Raw genomic sequence first — 23,528 nt, 5'->3', positions numbered from 1 at the left:
CTTCGTCCCGCTAGAGGGTAGAGAAAACCGGTAGAAATCTGAAACTGGTTGCACAGGTTTGCAATAAACAACTACAGTATGATCGAGAAGGTTCATTAGAAAGTATGATAACCGTTTTTCTGTGTTATATATTATTATGCGCAAGGGCCAGCTGCCATTGCGTTCATCATCCACCCATCACTGTTGGAGAGGTGAGAAGGGGAGCTCTCAAATGTGTTCCTCGCGAGACACTTTCATGGTAAAGAGAATTCTCGTAGTGATGGCGGCGCCGCCTGACACGGAGAGTTTGGAGTCACGTATCAGTAAGTATTTTTAAAGTTATTTAGGTTGTATAGAGAGCTATTGGAGCATGCATCATTGGAAAAATAACCGTGTCGCAGTTGACCGAGATGACAGTTTAAGCAAAATCAAGGTGCAAACTGAGAGGGACTGTAACATTAGACCTCTCATAAACAGCAAGCTAGCTAGCTGTTTAGCTAGCCAACTGTAAAGTTAACGTGAGCTAGCTAGCCAGATAGATTCCCAGAACCACCTAGACTAGAAAGAATGCATCAAACTCTTGCTAGATACGGGAACCAGCAAGCCACCTATCGTGAATTCATATCATGCCAGTGTTATACGCTTAGCTATGTGAGTGTGCTGTCAAATGCAGGAAGCCTAGCTCACTTGGTCAGTGGGAGAACTGGAGTTGGGGTCCCTTGCAAAGTCGTGTCCAAAGTACTGTTGGAAAGCTAAAGTACTTGCTATTATCTGTTTTTAAAACAGTTCTGCAACGAGTTGATTGATGTTCATCTCCATTTTTGCAGTTCCCTGAATTAAACATGGATATGTGTCACTATCGAACAATATTCAGATGAACCTTTACTTCCCCTTTCCCCAATTTCCTTAATTCTCCCATTAGACAAGGCCACAAATCCACTGAACAGAGACGCAGATTGGGACAGCATCCAGGCCTTCTGTGACCAGCTCAACAATGATTTGGAGGGGTATGTGAATGTCAGTGTCTCATAACATGTACATGTCTTAGCAATATTGTTTTCACCTCTCAGGAGTAGCTGTACTGAGTACATGCTTGTTAGTTAAAGCTGCAATATGAAACTTTTTGGGCTATGTCCAAATTCACATAGGAATGTGAGTTATAGATCTGTCATTCTCATTGAAAGCAAGTCTAAGAAGTGGTAGATTTGTTCTATGTGTCCCATTCCTACGTTTAGTTTTTTTTGCATCAATCTTTTGGTTTTGTACACCAGCTTCATACAATATTTGTAGTTATTGAAAATATATTTCACAGATGTTTAGATGGTACAATGATTCTCTACACTATACATCGCTTGTTTTGCCACATAAACTGAAGTTAGGTAAACTTTCTAATTTGTGCAACCAGGAAATGGCAGAGCGATTTCTTCATATTCCACCTTTAAGATTTCTGACACTGACCCTGTGCTGACATCTGTGTCATTCAATAAAAACATGGTGTTGTCTAGAGTAGAGGGAGAGGTAAAATTGCATGTCATACAATAGTCAATGGTAGATAGATTTGCTGCCAACTTCAGCCACATCAAACTCTTTATTTTCCATTTCAGACCCCAGCTGGCCACCAGGCTACTGGCTCACAAAATCCAATCACCTCAGGAGTGGGAGGCCATGCAGGCACTCGTGGTGAGTTGAGTGATGGCAGTGCGTTGTAAAAGGAATCCGAGCCAATACAGTTGACAGCCTTCTGTCTAGTGTGTGTGCCTACATTCATATTGAATAAATTAATTGTGTGACTCACTTGTGATGTGTGTACAACCAGGTGCTGGAGAGATGCATGAAGAGCTGTGGTGAAAGGTTCCACAGTGAGGTGGGCAAGTTTCGCTTCCTCAATGAGCTCATCAAAGTGGTCTCTCCGAAGGTAATGATTGGCTCTGTCTGTGCCTTTCACTGAGCAAGTCTGCTAAAATTGGATAATCTCTCACTCAGCATGCTCCTGCTCTCTCCCTCAGTACCTAGGCACCCGGGCTCCAGAGCCAGTGAAGAAGAAGGTGTTGGAGCTCATCTATAGTTGGACACTGGGGCTGCCTGACGAGGCAAAGATCGCTGATGCCTACCAGATGCTTAAAAAACAGGGTGAGCTGTTCTATACTTAGTGACTGCAGTGTAGCTATGATGGTGATGGACGCACAGTTGTTGTTAATGTTATGTTTACCTAGGTTTGTGTTTTTTTTTTTTTTTTTTACCAGGTATTGTCAAACAGGACCCAGTTCTTCCAGCTGACAAACTCCTCCTGCTTCCACCTCCCAGACCAAAAAATGCCATATTTGAGGATGAGGAGAAGTCAAAGGTAAGGCATTGTTAAACAAAAGAAACATACATTTTTTTTTTCAAATTCTGCATTACAAATGTGATTCACCATGCATTCTCCACTCCATTTACTACCCCCTCTCCCTAACTTTAAATTCTTCCTCCTCCCTGGTGTCTTGGTAGACACTGACTCGCCTGTTGAACAGCACTCACCCTGAGGACCTGAAAGCAGCCAACAAACTGATCCAGGAAATGGTGCAGGAGGTACAGTCTCTTTTCTCAAGCTCGCCTAAATGTATGAATAAAGTAGATATATAGGCTGTTACATTACAGTAATACAGAGATGTACATCAGTGTGAACTGTATTATCTGGTCTGTGTGTGTGTTAGTATGGGAGAGAAAGTGAATGCCCAAGTGCTTTAGTACTCTTCTAGTCATGTAAGGGGACTGAGTGAGAAAGTGGGCGCTCTGCCCTGAGGGGTGGTCTCCTTGTCAGAATCATTCAGTGCTTTCATGACTCCTTTAGTTTAGGGACAAAGGATACTTTTCTTCCCCCTCCTCCCTCCCTGGTTTCTTCTTCCTGGCTTGTGTGTGTGTGTGTCTCAGGACCAGAAGCGGGCAGAGAAGTTGTCCAAGCGTGTGAACGCCATCCAGGATGTGAACGAGAGTGTCAGCCTACTGACTCAGCTGCTGGAGGACTATGACAACCCACAGAGCAATGCAGAGCTCATCCAGGTCTGTGGTACCTTTACACAAGCAACTCCATGCTATGACAAACCAGAGACACCTCCCACAGTGCCATAACCGCATCACCTATATATGATGTATACAAAGCACTACATGCAGATACAGACATTTGATAGTGTGTATTTGTGTGTTTAGGACTTGTACCAGCGCTGTGAGAAGATGAGACCCACATTGTTCAGACTGGCCAGTGATACAGAGGACAATGATGAGGCTCTGGGTGAGGTTTCAGACACTCCTCAATTGTGTTTAAGTGTATGGTACACAGAGAGAAGAATATGTGGGTGACAATATACACTATATTACAATTGTTTCTCTGTGTGTGTGTGTGTGGGCGGGCAGCGGAGATCCTCCAGGCCAACGACAGCCTGACTCAGGTCATCAACCTGTACAGGCAGCAGGTGAAGGGAGAGGTGGTGAATGGGAACAACTCAGCTAATACACGAAGGCTCACAGGTGAGCAACAATGGGTCAATGACACATGCATCCATAGGGACGATAGGGTCACTTGACACAAGCTTGGTAGGAGGGGACTAGAGTATATGATTACATGCATGGGTTAAAGATTTCCTCTCACTGTACACTTATCTCTTCCAGGAAGTAGTGCGGTGCTACTTGATTTATCGGGATTGGACACGTCATCTCCTTCCTACCCAGAACTCCCCACTCCAACAGACAGCCTAAATGCTCCCTCTCAGGAGATGGGCATCAGTCTCCTTGACAATGAGCTAATGTCACTGGGTAAGGGCAGACAGCATATTACATCAAGTCTTCCAGGACCTCTGCTACTTCCATGTTGTGTGTGTTAATTGTGGGTGACTGTGCCTATCTTTCCCAGGTTTGAGTGAGGGAACCCACACCTCCAACCCGGCCTCCCAGCCTGAGGACTCTACCGCCTGGGACTCTTTCCAGGTGAGTGGAGAACTGAGGACTTCACACAGGGAGACATGATGCGAGACGATGCATAATATTCCATTTACACCAAATCCATTGAGTCTCTTTTAGCTTGATAGATTACCATTACTTAGGCAGGTTCATGATTATACCTTAACAAGTGTAATGTCTTTGTGTCTTAAACATGGTGTCGCTTTCTTTGCAACAGTCTTCCGACAGTGTGGATATTACTGATATCCCAGCAGCGCCTAGTGTACTACTGAGTCCAGATCCGCTCCCCTACACCCAGCCTCTTTCTACTGGAGCCACGTCTGGAAGCTCAGCCTTAGATGAGTTGGTTCTGCTGGGGAAGACGCTGCTGCAGCAGTCCCTACCTCCAGAGGGCCTGCAGGTCAAATGGTAACTAACCCTTTACTATGGGATGGTTTTACACCGCAGGAGATGTTTGTGTCACGTATCCGTGTTAGTCTGCCAGTTATGTTGCTGCTTAGTACAGTATTGATGGACCACTGTGTTCATTATGATTTGAAGTCACTTCAAGTGCTGTAGAAGCAAAACAATATATGAAGGATCATGAGGCGCTGACCATGCCAACTTGTTATAACAACATGACAGACACTCAGCAACATTGTTCAACCTTTTATGTAGTACCTTTATCTATTTTCAGGGACAAGCAACCTTTCAAACCTACTCTACGAGATCTCCAGAACAAATCTGGAACTAATCCAAGTCCTATCCCGGCCTTCTCCCCTGATCACCCGGTGGCTCTCCTAGGGGATAGGTTGTTGGACACCTCTCCGGTTCACACAGTCATTCCCCCTATAGAAATTACCCTGACAGATGTTTTTGTGCCACTTGAGTCCATTAAGCCCAGTAAGTATCTATAATATTTTTAGTATCTACTTGCTATGCTAATAATGCATCACATTTGAACAGTGTTTTAAACTCTTTGTTGTATCCAGGCAGCCTGTTGCCTGTGACGGTGTTTGATAGCCACAGTTTGCGGGTGCTCTTCCACTTTGCACGTGACTCTCCGCCCTCTCTTGCTGATGTGCTGGTGGTGATCATCTCCATGCTCTCCTCCGCCCCGGTTCCAGTCAGCAACATCCTCTTCCAGGCCTCTGTCCCTGACGTAAGACCTCTTCTCTCTTAATCTGCCTTTTCACCTTCAGTTCCATTGTCAGTGTAGGGTTGACATCATGTCCTCTGTTGTAGACAATGAGAGTGAAGCTACAGCCCCCATCAGGAACGGAGCTTCCAGCCTTCAACCCAATCCTCCCACCTGCTGCCATCACACAGATCCTGCTGCTGGCCAACCCTCACAAGGTACTAGACTGTCTAGACACTCATTGAAGGCCTGTTATATACCCATGTGACATCCCCAACATGAACATTTTCTTGTAATTATAAACTATGAAGCCAAATAGATTTCTGCAACCCTCAATTCTCTTCTTTTCCAGGAGAAGGTGCAGTTGCAATACAAGCTAACCTTCGCGCTAGGAGAGGAAAACCATGATGAAAGAGGAGTTGTAGCACAGTTTCCACCTTCAGACACATGGGGCAATCTTTAACATTCAACAGATTGACAAGATGTGGCATCTCACTCAGACACTGCATAAACCTTGCTTTTTAAAAATGCTTCTATTGATTACCTTGCTTAGCCAATCTCAACTGGGTGTTCGCTTTATGCTTTGGAGTAATGTCCTCTGCAGCTTTACAACATACATATCTTGTTTTTAACAAATAGTATAAATTCTAAGAATGAAGGACAACCTATTTGTTTACTTTCATGCTCCGGGAGACATGCGATGGACCCTTTGGGGAAGGCTCATCTTTGTCTCATTCTTTTTATATAGCTGTAGACTATCCTGCTGAATTACTGTTGAGGTTGTTTACCCCACCATGCTCCCAGGGTTGCTTACTGTGATAATGGAGCACTCTTTCTCTCCTTCTGCACGGAGAATGGTTTGCCTGATATCCTTGTCATGTAGAATGAGACATTCTAACAGTGAAGTCCTGTTTAATCTGCCATTTGTGCCTATTTAAGGTTTGTTTTCACTATCATGTCCATTTGGATGGTTTTACCTGTTACTCGATAAATCTTTTCAGACATTGCATGTGTCTTTTACTCCGTGCTGGTTCAGATGACCTGTTCTGGGAATAAATATGTTTTAAAGAAAGATGAATGTCTGTCAAGTTGTCTTTCTGAATCATCAAAGGCTTGAGTCTCCCAAACACATTCCACCAGGCATCTCCAATACAACTCTATAAATATTGGAACTTTTGTTATGTACATTTGCAAAGAATACATATTTTCAATAATGTTCTAAGTTATTTTTCTTGGTTTAAACTGTTGTCATTAAGATGTAGGAGTCTGACAATCTTAACCAAGCTCATTCACACAATGGTAGTTGGAGCACCATCAATACCTCACCTAGTGGAGTACAGAAACAAAATGTTAAGACACTTTAAACATTCAAAAGCTTTATTGAAACCTGAAAAACAAAACCAGACAGTAAAAAAGTGATTTTACAGGTTGGTCTTGTCTACATACTAGAATGATTCAACTACAGAGAAGCAGCTAAGCACAAACCTATACATCTCTACACTAGGAAGAAACAAGTATGTGTGACAGGTTTACAGAGTTCAATAGAGAAACAAATGTTAATATATGCTCCAGCTACCGAGGGGTTGAATGATCCCACAAAATAAACAATTCAAATAAGTGTATATAATGGTTTGAATGAACAAACAAAAGTCGAATAACTACCTCATGACAGGAAATGTCTAACCATATTTCAAAATACTGGCCTGGAACTGATTTACTAATCCCCTTTTTCAGAGAATTTCTAAATGGGAAAATAATCACTTATGTACAAACTAACTAAAGCTGAAGAACCAAAAGCACAACATCTGAATGAGCTGAGAAAAAAAGTTGTCTAGAAACGGTAGCACCTGCCTCGTACACCGAAATGCAAAATAACACATTCGTTCACTGAAACAACTCATTCGAAGCTCACTATACTAAGAAAGCCAGTTTGTACAATAATGAAATAACCTTTATGTTTGAGGACAATATGCTGAAAAAGTTACTTAACGGTTGACAGCACTGGATATGTATTTTGTGGGAAAAGCAACATGAAACAAATTAGACGGCACCTCAATGAAAATGCTTTTATCACCTACAAATGTATAAGTATTACATTTAAGCACAAGTGTATTCCACTTCAATTGTGGTCTAACTACTGAAAGGACAATCAGCACTTGTACAGCTATTTTGCTTAAACAAATCCTTTCAAAGCACTGATGTCAAACTGCTTGTTAGTCAGGCAAGTTCATTGTTGTATGTCCACAAATCGGCCGACTTTTTATTTTTAACGCTCACCAATCTAACGAAACACTTCTGGATTTATGTCAGCTAAGGCCAAGATTTCAAGCACAGTACTCCAGAATCTCAAAACCTGACAAGCTAAATCCTAACACAACTGACTTTTCTGGTTGATGTTGGGGATTGTATGAATGTGTGGTGAGGGCTAGCCCCAGCTTTACTTTCTCTGTGAGGTTGGAGGGGGGGGGGGAGCAAACTGGAAGGGCGAGTGCCCCATTAATCCCATCATGGGCTGGGCTGGGGTAAACTTCTGGGCCATGAGGGGCTGCGGCCCTGAGGGGGGTGGAGGGGGCTTACTTGACCTGCTGACTGAACCAAACTGCCCCGCTGACTGATCTTGCCCCCCATTGCTGCTCCCGGACTTGTACTGGCTGCTCCCGCTCTGGTACTGGTTGTAGGAGGAGCTGGAGCCATAGCTGCGGCTGTCCCTGCTGCCCCTGTAGGAAGAGGACGACCTGTCCCCGGCACGGCTGCTCCCTCCATCTCGGCTGTCGCGGCTGATGCTGCGGCTGATGCTGCTGCGTCTGATGCTGCTGCTGCTCCCCGTGCCGCTGCTGCTCCCCCGGCTGTCCTTGCTGCCCACGGGGCGCATGCGCCGGTTGCACTCATCCTGATACATCAGGTTGGGGTTGTTGGCGTTGGAGCCGTTGCCATGGAAACGTGACCTGCCTCCTGCATTCCAAAGAGAGAAGATGAAGTCAGTTATAAAATGCTGCAAATACCTGGACACACTGACACATACTGTAAAAAACTAGCTTGTTCAACGTACAATGAAGAAACCTCAAGTCAACAGCCCACTGTCAATCACTTCAAAAAAATCTACAGGGGTAACTCTTTCCCCCCAGACATTTCCCTTGAAGGCTCTCCCTCATTCTCCCACCTCCTCCACGGCCAGTGTTGACCAGTTGCAGCAGCTTGGGGTTTATGGCCTGCCGGGCCTCCTCTAGGACACGGATGAGCTCACGGGCCTGACGAAGGTTGCCCGGGGTGAAGAATGTGTAGGCTGTCCCCTTGTTGGTGCTACGGGCAGTACGGCCGATACGGTGGATGTAGTCCTCAGAGGAGTTTGGGTAGTCATAATTGATGACAAATTTGACATCCTCCACATCTTGGGTAAGGAGTTAAGTAGGGAGGGTTAGTCAATGGGGAGGGAGAAGAGACAAGGACAAGTTAGGAAAAGCAGCATTGATTGATAGAAACATTTCACAACAATATGCCACCTGTGGAAAGGTCAGGGAGAGGAATGGAGAGTTCATTTATTCCTATTTTAAGATGTTTGCTTTGTGCACCAAGCAAAACTAGAAATGTACTTGGTAGAGACAATACCCATAAGACACAGATCTAACTCTGAAACCTCACTTACCTGTCTAGTGAACAATGTAATCGGTACATAATGCAAAAACACTTAAATCCTACTTACCCCAACATAACTACAATACTGTCAATATTATTTGTTAACCAATACACTATGTTCGTCGAAAAATACAATGGGCTCCACAGTATTCCAGCCACTATATATTTCAAATGCTTTTGGTCAAGCACTGAATATACCGCTTCCTCATGACCAAAACGTTACAATAACAGCCAACCAATACCAGATAGACTAAATAATTACAAATAGGACTTGAACATCCCCATTTTGAATGGGGCTGAAACTCCAAATAAATAAATGGGGTATATCTGTATCCATTGACAAAACTGGCAAATGTTAAGATTTCTTTAAAGGGTGGAATTTAACTTTTTTTTTAAGTCTGTTTCTCATTACAGTTGACATAGGGCTCTGAAAACACTGCTGTGGGTTAAAAATGTCTCTTTCCTACGGACCGATGAGGTGGATGTGAACAGGGAAGGTGGGGTGAGGTACTTACCCCGTATTAGAGATGACTTACAAGGTTAGCGCCCTCTGTCCCCCCCTGACCAGTCCTGGGAGGTCTGTAGGGGTAGGAGAGTGAGGAGGACAACATGGGTCCTCCCCCCTCCCATCACTCCTCCACACATCCCTCCCAACTGGAGTGGCAGAGCCAGAACCCAGGCTGGACTGGGTCTGACACCACACCCTTGCTCTGCCTCTTCATGTCATCAGGGGCATGAATAGGGGAAATGGGCTACTGTTTCTGTACTGTTGGGTACTTCAATGTGACTTCAGGGGTCTAAATATGGACTTCCTGTAACTACCTGTATGGTAAGCATCCTCTCCTGTTTCTAGCGAATACCTGATGTTTAATTCTAGTTTGGGGGATATTTTCTGGGGTTGTTGAGATTATCCAAGGTCTTTGGTAGAAATCTGTTCAGAGGAGACAAATGGAAGACCCAGGGAAGTCCCCCCGGGTCCTTCCCAGACTGACAGCGTGTCCAGGAGCCCAGGGGTTCAAGTGCAGTAACAAGAAACAGACACTGGGGTGGTGATGTGGAGGTTTTGGGGAGCTAAAATACTCAACATTAAGGGGCTTTTCCAGGGAACATGAGCATTTGTAGAGGGGCGAATATAGAGATGTTGTCAGGACATGATTCTGACTGGGGTTTGCTGAGTGCAGGTAGAACGTTTCCATTTTTTCTGAATCATTTCTACAGGTCTGGGTTGTCTTTGCATGGTGCACACAAAGAGTCATTCGATATTTGAAGTAAAGAGATGAAAGCATGAAAGATTTGGGAAGAAGGCCAAGGGATCACATGACCAAGGTCAGAATAAGCATAGGGCGAGGTAGAAAGAGAATGTATCTCTAAACAGTGGACTATGAACAGGTAAATGGACAGTGTAAAGTGTGATAGATTAAGGGGTGGGCAGAGAAAAGGAGGAATAGAGAGAGACAGAGAGAAGGGGGGGGGGGGTATATAGAGAGGCTCCTTCAGGCCAGGACTCCTGCCAGCCAGGACCAGACATGACGCCCGCAGAGGGAGAGGCCGGCACAGCCAGTGGTGGGGGTGGGGGTGTCAGGCTGCATAGGGGGCTGCAGGGGCAGTTTAGAGGGGAGCCTCCAGCAAAGCGACAAATGCTCGGCCTGCCGCCTTTTACTGTCTTCTTGTAACGCACCACTGTATCTATTAACCTCTGGGGAAATGATTTGTCTACATTTAAGACTAGCTGTACTGTATGCTAGATTTACTTGAAGAATGTTTCTGGCAAACTACTTATCAATCAATTGATCTCCAATGATGCCAAGCCTCATTTAGTATCTTCAAAGATGTCTAACTAGGGCTTTTTTGAAAACGCTCCATATTAGCAAAGGGAATGGAGAAATCCTCTGAAAACGTTAAAGCTGTTTAGTGAAACAAACCTGCTTAGCATTGTGTAGCTATATTAGTGTCATTTATGAAAGGAACTACATATGGTGCGTTACTGTTGCAGGCTGATGGCATAGCTTGTGGTAGGCCGCTCCCCTCTTGGCCCTCTGAGCTGATCGCCCCGCCCCAGTTTAAAATTTGGAATCCCAGCAGAACCCTTCCCCCCCCTCTGTCGTCCAGGCAGTCAGTTTGCTGGAAGGGGGAGAGTTTTTTTGAGGGCTCTGTTCTGGGTTTTCGGAGAGATGTCTGTGTCTGTGATTGATAAATCAGGCCTCCTCTCCCCTGTGTTTCTCTCCGCAACTCAGGCTCGATTAGTCATGCCTAGGTCCGGCTGCAGGCTCCAGTGGGCCTGTGCGCTTCTAGTGCCGGAAGAGAGACTTGGAAACAAAACAAAAACAAAATGAAAGAAAATAAATGAACACAGAAACAAAACAAAATTTGGTTATAAAAATTGATTGCCATAAGGGGGTGCATCACTCTCCATACCCGTTATTTTAAGTTCATACACTGACAAAAGGTATCTCAAATTACTATGTTTTTAGATCTACTCAATGGTTGGATTTTCCTAGCCCTGTTATTCAAGGGACCTGGCATTCCACAAAGAAAAATGAGTTACAGAAATAAGGCATACTTCTTAAATACATATCTAAGAAATACTACTGACAAGAAAGCCACACTTCATATTAAACAAAGTTGCAACAGTACTCACAGAAATCTGCTTCAATGTGTTTTGTGGAGGCCATTTCATGAATTCAATACATCTATACATTTCTTGGGTTTCTTACATGCAATGAGGCTAGTATACTGTACATCTAAGAACAATTAGGTGTCCTACTCATAGCCCAGAGGGAATATGTCTGTGTTTGTATTCATGCCGAGGGACTGTGCTTTTATTCTGAGCACACAGTACATACCCAAACCACGTGAGGCCACATCAGTAGCAATAAGAATAGGAGCCTTGCCACTACGGAACTCTATAGAAGGAGAGAGGAAATGCCAAGAGATCAGCTGAGGGACACAAAGGAAGGCGTCACGACAACAACCAAAAACAATTAGGCCTATACTAGCCCATATAATACTCCTAATAAACCACGTCTTACCTGTCAGCACCCAGTCTCTCTCTGGCTGAGTCTTGTCACCATGGATACACATCGCTGGCCACCTGAGGAGCAAACCAACCTGTTAGCTTGATGATCAGAGAACTGGGAATTGTTATGAAGTAGTACAACCCCATTGCCAGAAGTATTTTATATTCAATGGAATCAATTAATTACTCCTAGAGTGTGTGTGTGTGTGTTCCTTTCCCTTGCTCACCCATCGCGTCTCATTCTGCGGGTCAGATCATCGCAGCGTTTCTTGGTCTCCACAAAGATGATGGTCTTGTTCTCCTTCTCAGCCATTATCTCCTCCATCAGCTGGAGCAGCCTGGGGAGAAGGAGAGCGAACATGTTAGCCAATGAAAGTTCTTTGGAAAGTTAGTTACATCGGTCTACGACCAAGCCTCATCAGTCTACATCAACACAGTGCCATTCACTAACGCTAATGTTTCAGTGGAGTAGAGTAAACAAGTATTAGCCTCACTTGTTGTCCTTCTCACTCTCCGTGCACACGTCCACAATCTGCAGGATGTTGTGGTTGGCGCTCAGCTCCAGGGCTCCCACGTTTATCTGGACATAGTCCTTCAGGAAGTCCTCTGCTAGCTGCCGCACGTCCTTGGGCCAGGTGGCACTCCACATCAGGGTCTGCCTGTCAGGCTGGGATGAGAGCATCATTAGAAACTCTTGATAAAAAACACAAGCACATTTTGCAGTAGCTAGCAGCAGTATCAGATGTTTTATTACAGTATAGCAGCAGTTTGGGGATATAGACTAGAAACCACTAGCCATTTGGAATAAAGAATTTGTAGTAGTCCATCTACTGAAATATACACTGAGTGTACAAAACATTAGGAACATCATCCTAATATTGAGTGGCAACCCCTTTTGCCCTCAGAACAGCCATAATTCATCTGGGCATGAACTACAAGGTGTCGAGACCGTTCCACAGGGACTCTAATGTGTTAAGTTGGATGTCCTTTGGGTGGTGGATCATTCTTGATAGACACGGGAAACGGTTGAGCGTGAAAAACTCAGCAGCGTTGCAGTTCTTGACACACTCAAACCGGTGCGCCTGGCACCTACTACCATACTCCGTTCAAAGGCACTTAAATATTTTGTCTTGCCCATTCACCCTCTGAATGGGACACATACACAATCCATGTCGCAATTGTCACAAGGCTTAAAAGTCCTTCTTAAACCTGTCATCTCCCCTTCATCTACACTGATTATAGTGGATGACATCAATAAGGGGTCATAGACTGACCAGGTGAAAACTATGTCATGGAAAGAGCACAGTCCATCACTGTAAGACATGATACTGAAATTGTATATGGTTATACTATGTAAAAGATAATGGTGCAACACTAATAAATCTAATATTAATTTATAACAAATGCGCTTTCTCCCGCGTTGGATACAGTCGCTGTCAGCGGTTCTGAAACAATCTTCAGTGCGCTGTAGAATTGGCACCTTTCCCTATGTTGCTATGTGCATAATAGCAAATTAACCAGCATATTGGGATTGAGAACAATGCGGCGGAGGCAGCAGCAGCAACGAGAAAACAGCCGTAACCTGATTGTCTAAGAAAATTGAGGAAACCCCAACTTAATTAGGTCTATAATCAATAGCCTAACTGTTAAATGTGCCTGGCTTTATAAATCATCTGTACATATCTACAGAAATAAGACCGACCTTTATAAATCATCTGTACATATCTACAGAAATAAGACCGACCTTTATAAATCATCTGTACATATCTACAGAAATAAGACCGACCTTTATAAATCATCTGTACATATCTACAGAAATAAGACCGACCTTTATAAATCATCTGTACATATCTACAGAAATAAGACCGACCTTTATAAATCATCTGTACATATCTACAGAAATAAGACCGACCTTTATAAATCATCTGTACATATCTACAGAAATAAGACCGACCTTTATAAATCATCTGTACATATCTACAGAAATAAGACCGACCTTTATAAATCATCTGTACATATCTACAGAAATAAGACCGACCTTTATAAATCATCTGTACATATCTACAGAAATAAGACCGACCTTTATAAATCAGCTGTACATATCTACAGAAATAAGACTGATCTTGCTTCTGTTGCCTGTTGGAGTGTTTGTTTCATAGCCTAATGATTCCATGAGCACCAGGCCTCATGCAATGGCAAAATGTCAGATAAAGCAATTTCACAGATTCGGCTGTTTTTATTCTTTGCTATGCTATAATAAAGGCGTCACAATTTTTTTTCCTGTTAGAACAGACTGGTATTACTTATTTAGTGTTGTTCACACTGTTCCAAACAGGCAGAAAAATGTAATTGTAATCTCACAGCACCTGTTTGACACACATAATATGCACGCAGCTCTCGCTCCTATACCCTCCTTTTTATTGATCTCCTTCTTATTGATATTACAATTATTAGTAATGTTGTTATCATTAGTAGGCTTTGTATAACCACTATCGAGCTGTAGGCCTAAGAGCACATCCTGTTTACTCTTAACACCGTAACTTACTGAGGCCTATATTTCAATATATTGGCTCCTGTATCAATCAATCATTCATTCATGTCATCACACAGCATACAATACATTCATGTTTTGAAATGCAATCAAGCATTTTAGCTTACAAATTAAATAACAAAGGGAGCTTTGAATAATTAGCCTAAACAATAAATAAAACGCAATTTACGAATGCATGAAACTGGTTTTAGTCTGCTGTAATAAAGGCTTTATATATTTTTCCCCCGTTAGAACAGTTTCTGTTTACACTGTTCTAAGTGGTCAGAAAAGGTAATAATATTGTAATCTAACAGCAACTGTTATAACCGATTTATTGATGTGATTATCAAAGGCTATAGGTCAGGCCCTATTGGTCACATGCATGCGATGCTTACATGTTTCCCTTAAACTTCTTAGGGATCGGCGTCCCGTCAACAGGACAGTTGTAAATCATGCAGCGCCTTGTGTCGCTATTGCAGATTTTAGAGAAAAACAACAAATGTCGGTACATATAAGTGTCTTATATCGGCTGAAAGCTTAAATTCTTGTTAATATAACTGCACTGTCCAAATTACAGTAGCTATTACTGCGGAAGAAAATGCCATGCTATTATTTGAGGAGAGCTCCTAACAACAAAATAATTTTTCACCTCGATAGGTTTGATAAATTCATCTCTGAAGGTGAAATGTGTACTTACATTCTGAAATCTTGCTCTGGTTTACCATCCAAAAGGTTCCCAGAGATAACATGAAGTGTCATTTTGTTAGATAAAATCCTTTTTCATATCCTAAAAAGGTCCATATAGCACACACTATCGATTTTGGATTTCCACTCGTTCAATTTGCAAATAAAGGAATCTGTGAAAATCTCACCCTAAACGTTGTTTCAACCAGTCAAATCACATTCGTATGTATTCCTCAGAGATCCTAGAACGTAACGAGACTTCACTATTTCATTAGGGGTGTAGTATATCCTATAGGACACCATATTTGGTCAGAAAGCGACGCCTTTATGGCACGCCGATGACACGGGCGATCATCACTTGAACAACTCTAACTTTGTCAAATAAGCACCAATCGGGGTCAAACAAAGCTAGCTAGATAGCCAATGAGCTGGGAAACCATGTATCTGTCGTAAAATGTAGCTACTAACCTTGTACGACAGCATGCCTTTTCATTTTGGACAAAAATTATAAGAATATTCAGAGTTATGAAGAATGTCGAACTTATAATAAGGCTACTAATACTGGAAAAGCTATATCAAAGTCTAAGTATACAGATTTGATGATATTCTTGCAGAAAAATGTAATATGAAAGCAAATGTCTCCTTCACGATTGGCCCAAATGTACCTGGTTGACTTCACACTAAATGTCATGTAGTTCGCTCATACTTCAAGTTATCCGTCTGAAACTTTGCACATACACTGCTGCCATCTTGTGGACACCTTTAGAATTACAACCAGAGTGATCGCTGGAAGTGCGATCTTTCTGTTGCATTTCAAAGATGGTGGTAGAAAAAAACGGTTGGTTTTCTCTTTGTATTTTCTTTTACCAGATCTATTGTGTAATATTCTCTTACATTCAATTCACATTTCCACAAACTTCAAAGTGTTTCCTTTCAAATGGTACCAAGAATATGCATATCCTTGCTTCAGGGCCTGAGCTACAGGCAGTTAGATTTGGGTTTGTCATTTACATGAACATTTAAAAAAAGGGGGCTATCCCTAAGAGAGCGAGGGTTGAGGGAATGTTTTTCCTAAACAAAATAGGGATTACTGTAACAGAACCTTTCGGTCAGAAACTAAATTGCTGAAATTACATTACAGCTTCATCACGGACAGTAAAATTAACACTTGCAGTGCTGTGGTGCCTTTTTGCTACAGTAGGGAGGAGAGCGAGACAACGTGCGCCAGTCATGTGTCTTAATTATTTAATCAAACAGTTTGCTTAAAGCATCAGACAAGCTCAGTGCATACAGTGCCTTGCAAAAGTATTTATCCCCCTTGGCGTTTTTCCTATTTTGTTGCATTACAACCTGTAATTTAAACTGATATTCATTTGGATTTCATGTAATGAACATACACAAAATTGTCAAAATTGGTGAAGTGAAATGAAAAAAATTACTTGTTTCAAAAATGTCGAAAAAACACAAAACAGAAAAGTGGTGCGTGCATATGCATTCACCCTCTTTGCTATGAAGCCCCTAAATAAGATCTGGTGCAACCAATTACTTTCAGAAGTCACATAATTAGTTAAATAAAGTCCACCTGTGGGCAATCTAAGTGTCACATGATCTCAGTATATATACACACCTGTTCTGAAATGCTCCAGAGCCTACAACACCACTAAGCAAGCGGCGCCATGAAGACAAAGGAGCTCTCTAAACAGGTCAGGGACAAAGTTGTGGAGAAGTACAGATCAGGGTTGGGTTATAAAAAAATATCCAAAACTTTGAACATCCCACGGAGCACCATTAAATCCGTTATTAAAAAAATGTAAAGAATATGGCACCACTAGAGGGCCGCCCACCAAAACTCACAGACCAGGCAAGGAGGGCATTAATCAGAGGCAACAAAGAGACCAAAAATAACCCTGAAGGAGCTGCAAAGCTCCACAGTGGAGATTGGAGTATCTGTCCATAGGACCACTTTAAGCTGTGCACTCCACAGAGCTGGGCTTTACGGAAGAGTGGCCAGAAAAAAGAAATTTCTTAAAGAAAAAAATAAGCAAACCCGTTTGGTGTTCGCCAAAAGGCATGTGGGAGACTCTCCAAACATATGGAAGAAGGTACTCTGGTCAGAGACTAAAATTTAGCTTTTTGGCCATCAATGATAATGCTATGTCTGGCGCAAACCCAACACCTCTCATCACCACGAGAACACCATCCCCACAGTGAAGCATGGTGGTGGCAGCATCATGCTGTGGGGATGTTTTTCCATCGGCAGGGACTGGGTAACTGGTCAGAATTGAAGGAATGATGGATGGTGCTAAATACAGGGAAATTCTTTTGGGAAACCTGTTTCAGTCTTCCAGAGATTTGAGACTGGGACGGAGGTTCACCTTTCAGCAGGACAATGACCCTAAGCATACTGCAAAAGCAACATTTGAGTGGTTTAAGGGGAAACATTTAAATGGCTTGAATGGCCTAGTCAAAGCCCAGACCTCAATCCAATTGAGAATCTGTGGTATGACTTAAAGATTGCTATATCAAATCAAATCAAATTTTATTTGTCACATACACATGGTTAGCAGATGTTAATGCGAGTGTAGCGAAATGCTTGTGCTTCTAGTTCCGACAATGCAGTAATAACCAACAAGTAATCTAACCTAACAATTCCACAACTACTACCTTATACACACAAGTGTAAAGGGATAAAGAATATGTACATAAAGATATATGAATGAGTGATGGTACAGAACGGCATAGGCAAGATGCAGTAGATGGTATAGAATACAGTATATACATATGAGATGAGTAATGTAGCGTATATAAACATAAAGTGGCATAGTTTAAAGTGGCTAGTGATACATGTATTACATAAAGATGGCAAGATGCAGTAGATGATATAGAGTACAGTATATGCATATACATATGAGATGAGTAATGTAGGGTATGTCAACATTATATTAAGTAGCATTGTTAAAGCAACATTCGAGTGGTTTAAGGGGAAACATTTAAATGGCTTGAATGGCCTAGTCAAAGCCCAGACCTCAATCCAATTGAGAATCTGTTGTATGACTTAAAGATTGCTGTATACCAGCAGAATCCATCCAACTTGAAGGATCTGGAGCAGTTTAGCCTTGAATGGGCAAAAATCCCAGTGGCTAGATGTGCCAAGCTTATAGACATACCCCAAGAGACTTGCAGCTGTAATTGCTGCAAACGGTGATTCTACACAAATTGACTTTGTGAATAGTTATGCACGCTCAAGTTCTGTTTTTTTTGTCTTATTTCGTGTTTGTTCAACAAGAAAAAATATTTTGCATCTCCAAAGTGGTAGGCATGTTGTGTAAATCAAATGATACAAACCCCCCAAAAATCTATTTTAATTCCAGGTTGTAAGGCAACAAAATAGGAAAAATGCCAAGGGGGTGAATAGTGTCGCAAGCCACTGTATGTAGTTGAATTCATTCAAACACAGTGTGTGTGTCTATATATGGAAAATTAAGTTCAAACATTTCGACCAATCGATTGGTCGAAGGAACAATCGATTGGTCGAAGGACACTCGGTCAATCAATATTTTTTTGTAGTGAGGGACAGCCCTACTCAGTGTATATGGTCTTAGGCAGGCCTGAAATGCGTCAATGTGTAGCTAATGCATTGGAAAGAGATAAGGTAATAACAGCTATAAAATGAGTGTCACTTTGCTTGAGTAACTAGAGAACCCTGCTCACCCTAATCTGGTCAACAATCTTGCGGATCTGTGGCTCAAAGCCCATGTCCAGCATTCTGTCAGCCTCGTCCAGCACCAAGTAGGTGCAGCGCCGTAGGTTGGTCTTCCCTGCCTCCAGGAAGTCAATGAGACGACCCGGGGTGGCAATGCAGATCTCAACACCTGGGAGGGAGAAAGAGAGCAGGGTAGGTTTCTCTGGTTTAGACAGACATGCGTAATGGAAGAGTATGTATTTTCTTCAGCATATAGGTTATAGTGACTAGTGTGTAGGCCTTTTTCCAGAGGAGCCTCCTTACCTCTCTCCAGGTCACGGATCTGGGGTCCCTTGGGCGCTCCCCCGTAGACACAGGTGCTCTTGATGCGTGATGACTTGCCGTATTCATGCACCACTTGCTGAACCTGCTGGGCCAGCTCTCGAGTTGGTGCCAGAACCAAACACTGCACAGAGACAGAACAGGGATAGAAAAAAACACTCCCTGAATATAATACATTTTGGAAGTGGCTGATATCCAAACATCTGAACAATTATAGGAAACATGCTGTAAGATTCATCCAAAATGGATTACTTACGATTGGTCCGTCTCCTCTTTCTAGGTAGGGCTGGTGGTTAATGTGCACAATGGCAGGCAGGAGATACTGAGGAGATACAACAACAAGGGGATAAACGCCCCACATCATGCAGGAGAGATTAATAATAGAAGGAAGTAGAGCCCGATCAATTCCAATATAACCAATATTCAATGAATAGGATGAAAAAAGGGACACTTGTGGACATTCTCATGATGTGCCATTACTGTCACAATGTAAGACATAACATTTGCAGCATATTTCTTAGACAATTACTCTTTTGGATGGCCATTTCTAAAAAGTCAGCGTGGAAAATGTTCACATTAATTTGTCCACTGTAAAACAGTATATCTGCAGGTATATCATATTGGTACGTTTTGTCCCCCTCAAAAAATCTTTAATCGGTATCAGACCCCCAAAAACACATATCGGTCAGGCTCTAGAATGCAGACAAGATAACTGAGGATATTGTATGGCAGTCAACACAGGGGTATGTGTAAAAATGGGCAGAAAGAAATTAACTAAAATGTATACAGATATGAACAGTGTGCATGCGGCTATTGTTCCTAAGTGTTGCTGTAACTTTTTGTTCATCCTGTTCTGTTAATGTGAATGTATGATGACGGAGCTACAGCTGCATCTCACCGATAAGGTTTTCCCAGAACCTGTCTGTGCGATGCCCACCATGTCCCTGCCACTCAGGGCCAGAGGGAAGCCTTGTGCCTGGATAGCTGTGGGCTCCTTAAAGTTCTGCTGTATCAGCACATCCATCACATACTCTGGGTGAAGTGGATAAGAACATCTTATAAGCATAACTAAATAACTATAAATTAAATTGGTTAACAAAACTAAGGTTCAGTTCACATCACCTGCCAGAATAGATGTTTCCCAGAGGTTAAAACGATATGCATATTCACAATGACGCCAGGGCAGATCAGTTGTACTGAAAAGTTTTTGTACTTACGGGGAAAATGGGCCTGGGAGAAGCTACTGACAGGTTTCGGGCAGCCTGACCCCCTGATAGTGATCTCCTTCTTCCTGCGAAACTCCTCCAAGTCATACTGAAAGACAGAAAACAATATCTGAGATAATAATAAGAAAAACACTGTCCACCAATAGTGTCAAGGGTGGCACATCTGGCAACAACTGCAGACTAAGTCAATAGGGCAGTGCTGTTCAATCTTAGTGGAGACCAAGAGTGTGCAGACTGCCCAGCACAAATAAAACAGATTCACGAAACATCAAACCCTTGATTAGTTGAATCAGATGTCATAGTTGGCCTACTGGAATGTGCTGTAAGAAATGCACACACACCTGTGGTTCTCCATGACTGAAGCTCACTGGTGTGGGGAAATACCTGGCTCATGCGCTGGACATCTGGATGTTCATTGTAAAAGTTCTTCTCAAACTTTGGAAGCTCGTTTAGGTCCCATTTCTTCTTGCGCAAACGCTCCCCTGGGTTCCCAAACTTCTTGTTGGGAGGGGGACCTCTGCTAGACCCAAAACGAGGACTCCTAACAAGATGACAAGCACATAGATTAGTATTTGATTACCTCAAGCGAGACTCACTGTACACAACATTTGCCAAGGACAGAAAGAATTGGAGGGATCACATTTTGTCCATTGGTCCCAAAGGGTATGAAGAGGATTACATAGCAAGCTAGCTAAGTAGTTGGTCTTTATAGATTCATTGTAGCTATCCATCTTTGGTTAGATATTCTTGTTAGCTAAAGTGAGTAGAGATATAGCTATCTTGACTGGAAACACGATGCTGAATTGTATTGAATTCTACATCGGCCAAAAATGTGTTTGGATCAGGAAAGTTTCCACTCACAACCTCTACAAACCACCATGTTGAATAAAATGACATTGAAACATACTCTACCAGTTACCACTGTTGGTCCTTTTTACAGTGGGAATGCAAGACAACGGAAAGTATTCAGACCCCTTGATTTTGTTACATTACAGACTTATTCTAAAATCAATCTACACACAATACCCCATAATGACAAAAGAAAACAGTTTTTTAGAAATGTTTGCTAATTTAGACAAATTAAAAACAGAAATACCTTATTTATATAAGTATTTAGACCCTTTGCTAAGAGACTCGAAACTGAGCTCAGTTCAAATCAAATCAAATGTTATTTGTAACATGCACCGAATACAACAGGTGTAGACCTTACAGTGAAATGCTTACTTACAAGCCCTTAACCAACAATGCAGTTTTAAGAATAAACCTAAAAAAAAGTAAGAGATAAGAATAACTACTAATTAAAGAGCAGCAGTAAATAACAATAGCGGAGCATATACAGGGGTACTGGTACAGAGTCAACGTGCGGGGGCACCGGTGTCGAGGTAATATGTACATGTAGGTAGAGTTATTAAGGCGACTATGCATAGATAATAACAGAGAGAAGCAGCAGCGTAGAAGGGGGGGGGGGGGCAATGCAAATAGACTGGGTAGCCATTTGCATCCTGTTTCCATTGATCATCCTTGAGATGTTTCTACAACTTGATTGGAGTCCACCTGTGGTAAATTCAATTGATTGTACATGATCTGTAAAGGCACACACCTGTCTATATAAGGTCCCACAGTTAACAGTGCATGTCAGAGTAAAAAACAATCCATGAGGTTGAAGGAAATGTCCGTAGAGCTCTGAGACAGGATTGTGTTGGGGCACAGATCTGGGGAAGGGTACCAAAACATTCCTGCAGCATTGAAGGTCCCCAAGAACACAGTGGCCTCCATCATTCTTAAATGGAATAAGTTTGGAACCACCAAGACTGTTCCTAAAGCTGGGCACCCAGGCCAAACTGAGCAATCGGGGGAGAAGGGCCTTGGTCAGGGAGGTGACCGAGAACCCAATGGTCACTGACAGAGCTCCAGAGTTCCTCTGTGGAGATGGGAGAACCTTCCAGAACGACACCATCTCTGCAGCACTCCACCAATCAGGCATTTATGGTAGAGTGGCTGGACAGGAGCCACTCCTCAGTAAAAGGCACATGACAACCTGCTTAGTTTGCCAAAAGGCACCTAAAGGATGCAGACCATGAGAAACAAGAATCTCTGGTCTGATGAATCCAACATTGAACTCTTTGGCCTGAAGTCAATCGTCGAGTCTGGATGAAACCTGGCACCATCCCTTCGGTGAAGCATGGTGGTGGCAGCATCATACTGTGGGGATGTTTTTCAGTGGCAGGGATTGGGACACTAGTCAGTATAAAGGGAAAGATGAACGGAGCAAAGTACAGAGATCCTTGATTTAAACCTGCTCCAGAGCGATCAGGACCTCAGACTGGGTGAAGGTTCACCTTACAACAAGACATCGACCCTAAGCACACAGCCACCGGTGTAACCGGTGTGAAATGGCTAGTTAGTTTGAAGGGTATGTGCTAATAACGTTTCAATCGGTGACATCACTCGCTCTGAGACCTTGAAGTAGTTGTTTCCCTTGATCTCCAAGGGCCGTGGCTTTTGTGGAACTATAGGGAACAACGCTTCGTGGGAGGCAGTTGTTGATGTGTGCAGAGGGTCCCTGGACCGAGCCCAGGTAGGTGCGAGGAAGGAAGCAACAGTTACACATGTATTTTCATATTGTGCCCATGCTTCCGGTGATAGATATCTGAACGCACTACCAACGCTTTGAAAAGTTAGCGTATGCTTTCCTGTGGATATATTGTCGACTCTCACATTCCTACCTACAAAAAAACCAACCGGTAAAGTAAGCTAAAATATCATTTCATTTAACATTATGGCTTGCAGAGGTCGTATGAGGAAACCTTCCTGATTCAAACGCTAATTTATGCCGACGTAGAAATCAATGCAATTAATCTTTGGGTTTCCAGGTAAATAGCGAAATGCCTGACTTACCCCCTGTCGCGACCACGGTCCCTGTCTCGATCTCCATACGATGAACCGCCCCTCATTTTAAAAAACACTTGACTTCTACCTAGCTAGTTAGTTGGCTAAATATATATATATATATATAATATTTCTCCGCTGGAACAGGGGCAAGTTTTTGCAGGCAAGCCTTAGATTCTCGCGTTCAAAATGTCAAGCGATCAACGTTACAGTAACTATAGCTAGTTAAGGCCCTTATTGTGTTAACATTAGCTGGCTAACGTTAGCTATACAAAAATGTGAAACTGGGACAAAATTTGATTAAATATTATTGAACGAACATGTATAAAATGGTATTTTTGACAAATGAACAAGTATCTAGTTTTTGTTTTTACTACAAACCAACGCAAACAGGTGATAGCTTAACGTCTCGGAAACTGCAGCCAAATATTTATATACGCTGCAGCGAGTGTTGTTGTTATTAGCTTGAGCTAGCTAGAGTTCTTCTTCTATGGTAT

At 42.6% G+C, this 23,528-nt stretch overlaps 2 protein-coding genes across 2 annotated transcripts; one reads left to right on the top strand and one right to left on the bottom strand.

Annotated features, from left to right (window-relative positions):
- Positions 1-43: 43 nt before the first annotated feature.
- Positions 44-5,643, top strand: LOC129833215 (ADP-ribosylation factor-binding protein GGA1-like). Its single transcript, XM_055897632.1, has 17 exons — positions 44-302; positions 902-986; positions 1,584-1,659; positions 1,796-1,894; positions 1,986-2,109; positions 2,223-2,323; positions 2,467-2,547; positions 2,890-3,018; positions 3,166-3,247; positions 3,370-3,483; positions 3,625-3,768; positions 3,866-3,939; positions 4,130-4,320; positions 4,589-4,794; positions 4,884-5,053; positions 5,137-5,247; positions 5,382-5,643. The coding sequence occupies exons 1-17, from the start codon at positions 137-139 to the stop codon at positions 5,490-5,492; spliced, it is 2,064 nt and encodes a 687-aa protein (XP_055753607.1). The 5' UTR covers positions 44-136; the 3' UTR covers positions 5,493-5,643.
- Positions 5,644-6,388: 745 nt separating this feature from the next.
- Positions 6,389-23,528, bottom strand: LOC129833211 (probable ATP-dependent RNA helicase DDX17). The gene is made up of 13 exons (XM_055897628.1): positions 23,041-23,528; positions 20,527-20,683; positions 20,134-20,230; positions 19,815-19,948; positions 19,173-19,238; positions 18,899-19,040; positions 18,604-18,764; positions 12,173-12,345; positions 11,906-12,016; positions 11,692-11,753; positions 11,506-11,565; positions 8,190-8,417; positions 6,389-7,981 (listed from the first exon to the last, which is right to left on the bottom strand). Exons 1-13 carry the CDS (start codon positions 23,094-23,096, stop codon positions 7,467-7,469), a joined length of 1,962 nt encoding a protein of 653 aa, XP_055753603.1. The 5' UTR covers positions 23,097-23,528; the 3' UTR covers positions 6,389-7,466.

The sequence above is a fragment of the Salvelinus fontinalis genome, chromosome 34, assembly GCF_029448725.1.
Source record: "Salvelinus fontinalis isolate EN_2023a chromosome 34, ASM2944872v1, whole genome shotgun sequence".
Lineage (NCBI taxonomy): Eukaryota > Metazoa > Chordata > Actinopteri > Salmoniformes > Salmonidae > Salvelinus > Salvelinus fontinalis.
Note: the sequence above shows the minus strand (reverse complement) of the source record. Positions and strands in the feature narration are given on the sequence as shown.

Bases quoted from the DNA above. Each gene is read 5' to 3' on its own strand.
- LOC129833215 (XM_055897632.1), top strand. From the start codon at position 137: ATGCGCAAGGGCCAGCTGCCATTGCGTTCATCATCCACCCATCACTGT. The intron at 987-1,583 runs GTATGTGAATGT...TTTCCATTTCAG, and splicing joins CTCAACAATGATTTGGAGGG to ACCCCAGCTGGCCACCAGGC. The intron at 3,248-3,369 runs GTGAGGTTTCAG...GTGGGCGGGCAG, and splicing joins GGACAATGATGAGGCTCTGG to CGGAGATCCTCCAGGCCAAC.
- LOC129833211 (XM_055897628.1), bottom strand. From the start codon at position 23,096: ATGAGGGGCGGTTCATCGTATGGAGATCGAGACAGGGACCGTGGTCGC. The intron at 20,231-20,526 runs GTATTTCCCCAC...TCTGTCTTTCAG, and splicing joins ATGTCCAGCGCATGAGCCAG to TATGACTTGGAGGAGTTTCG. The intron at 19,949-20,133 runs GTAAGTACAAAA...CACTTCACCCAG, and splicing joins CTCCCAGGCCCATTTTCCCC to AGTATGTGATGGATGTGCTG.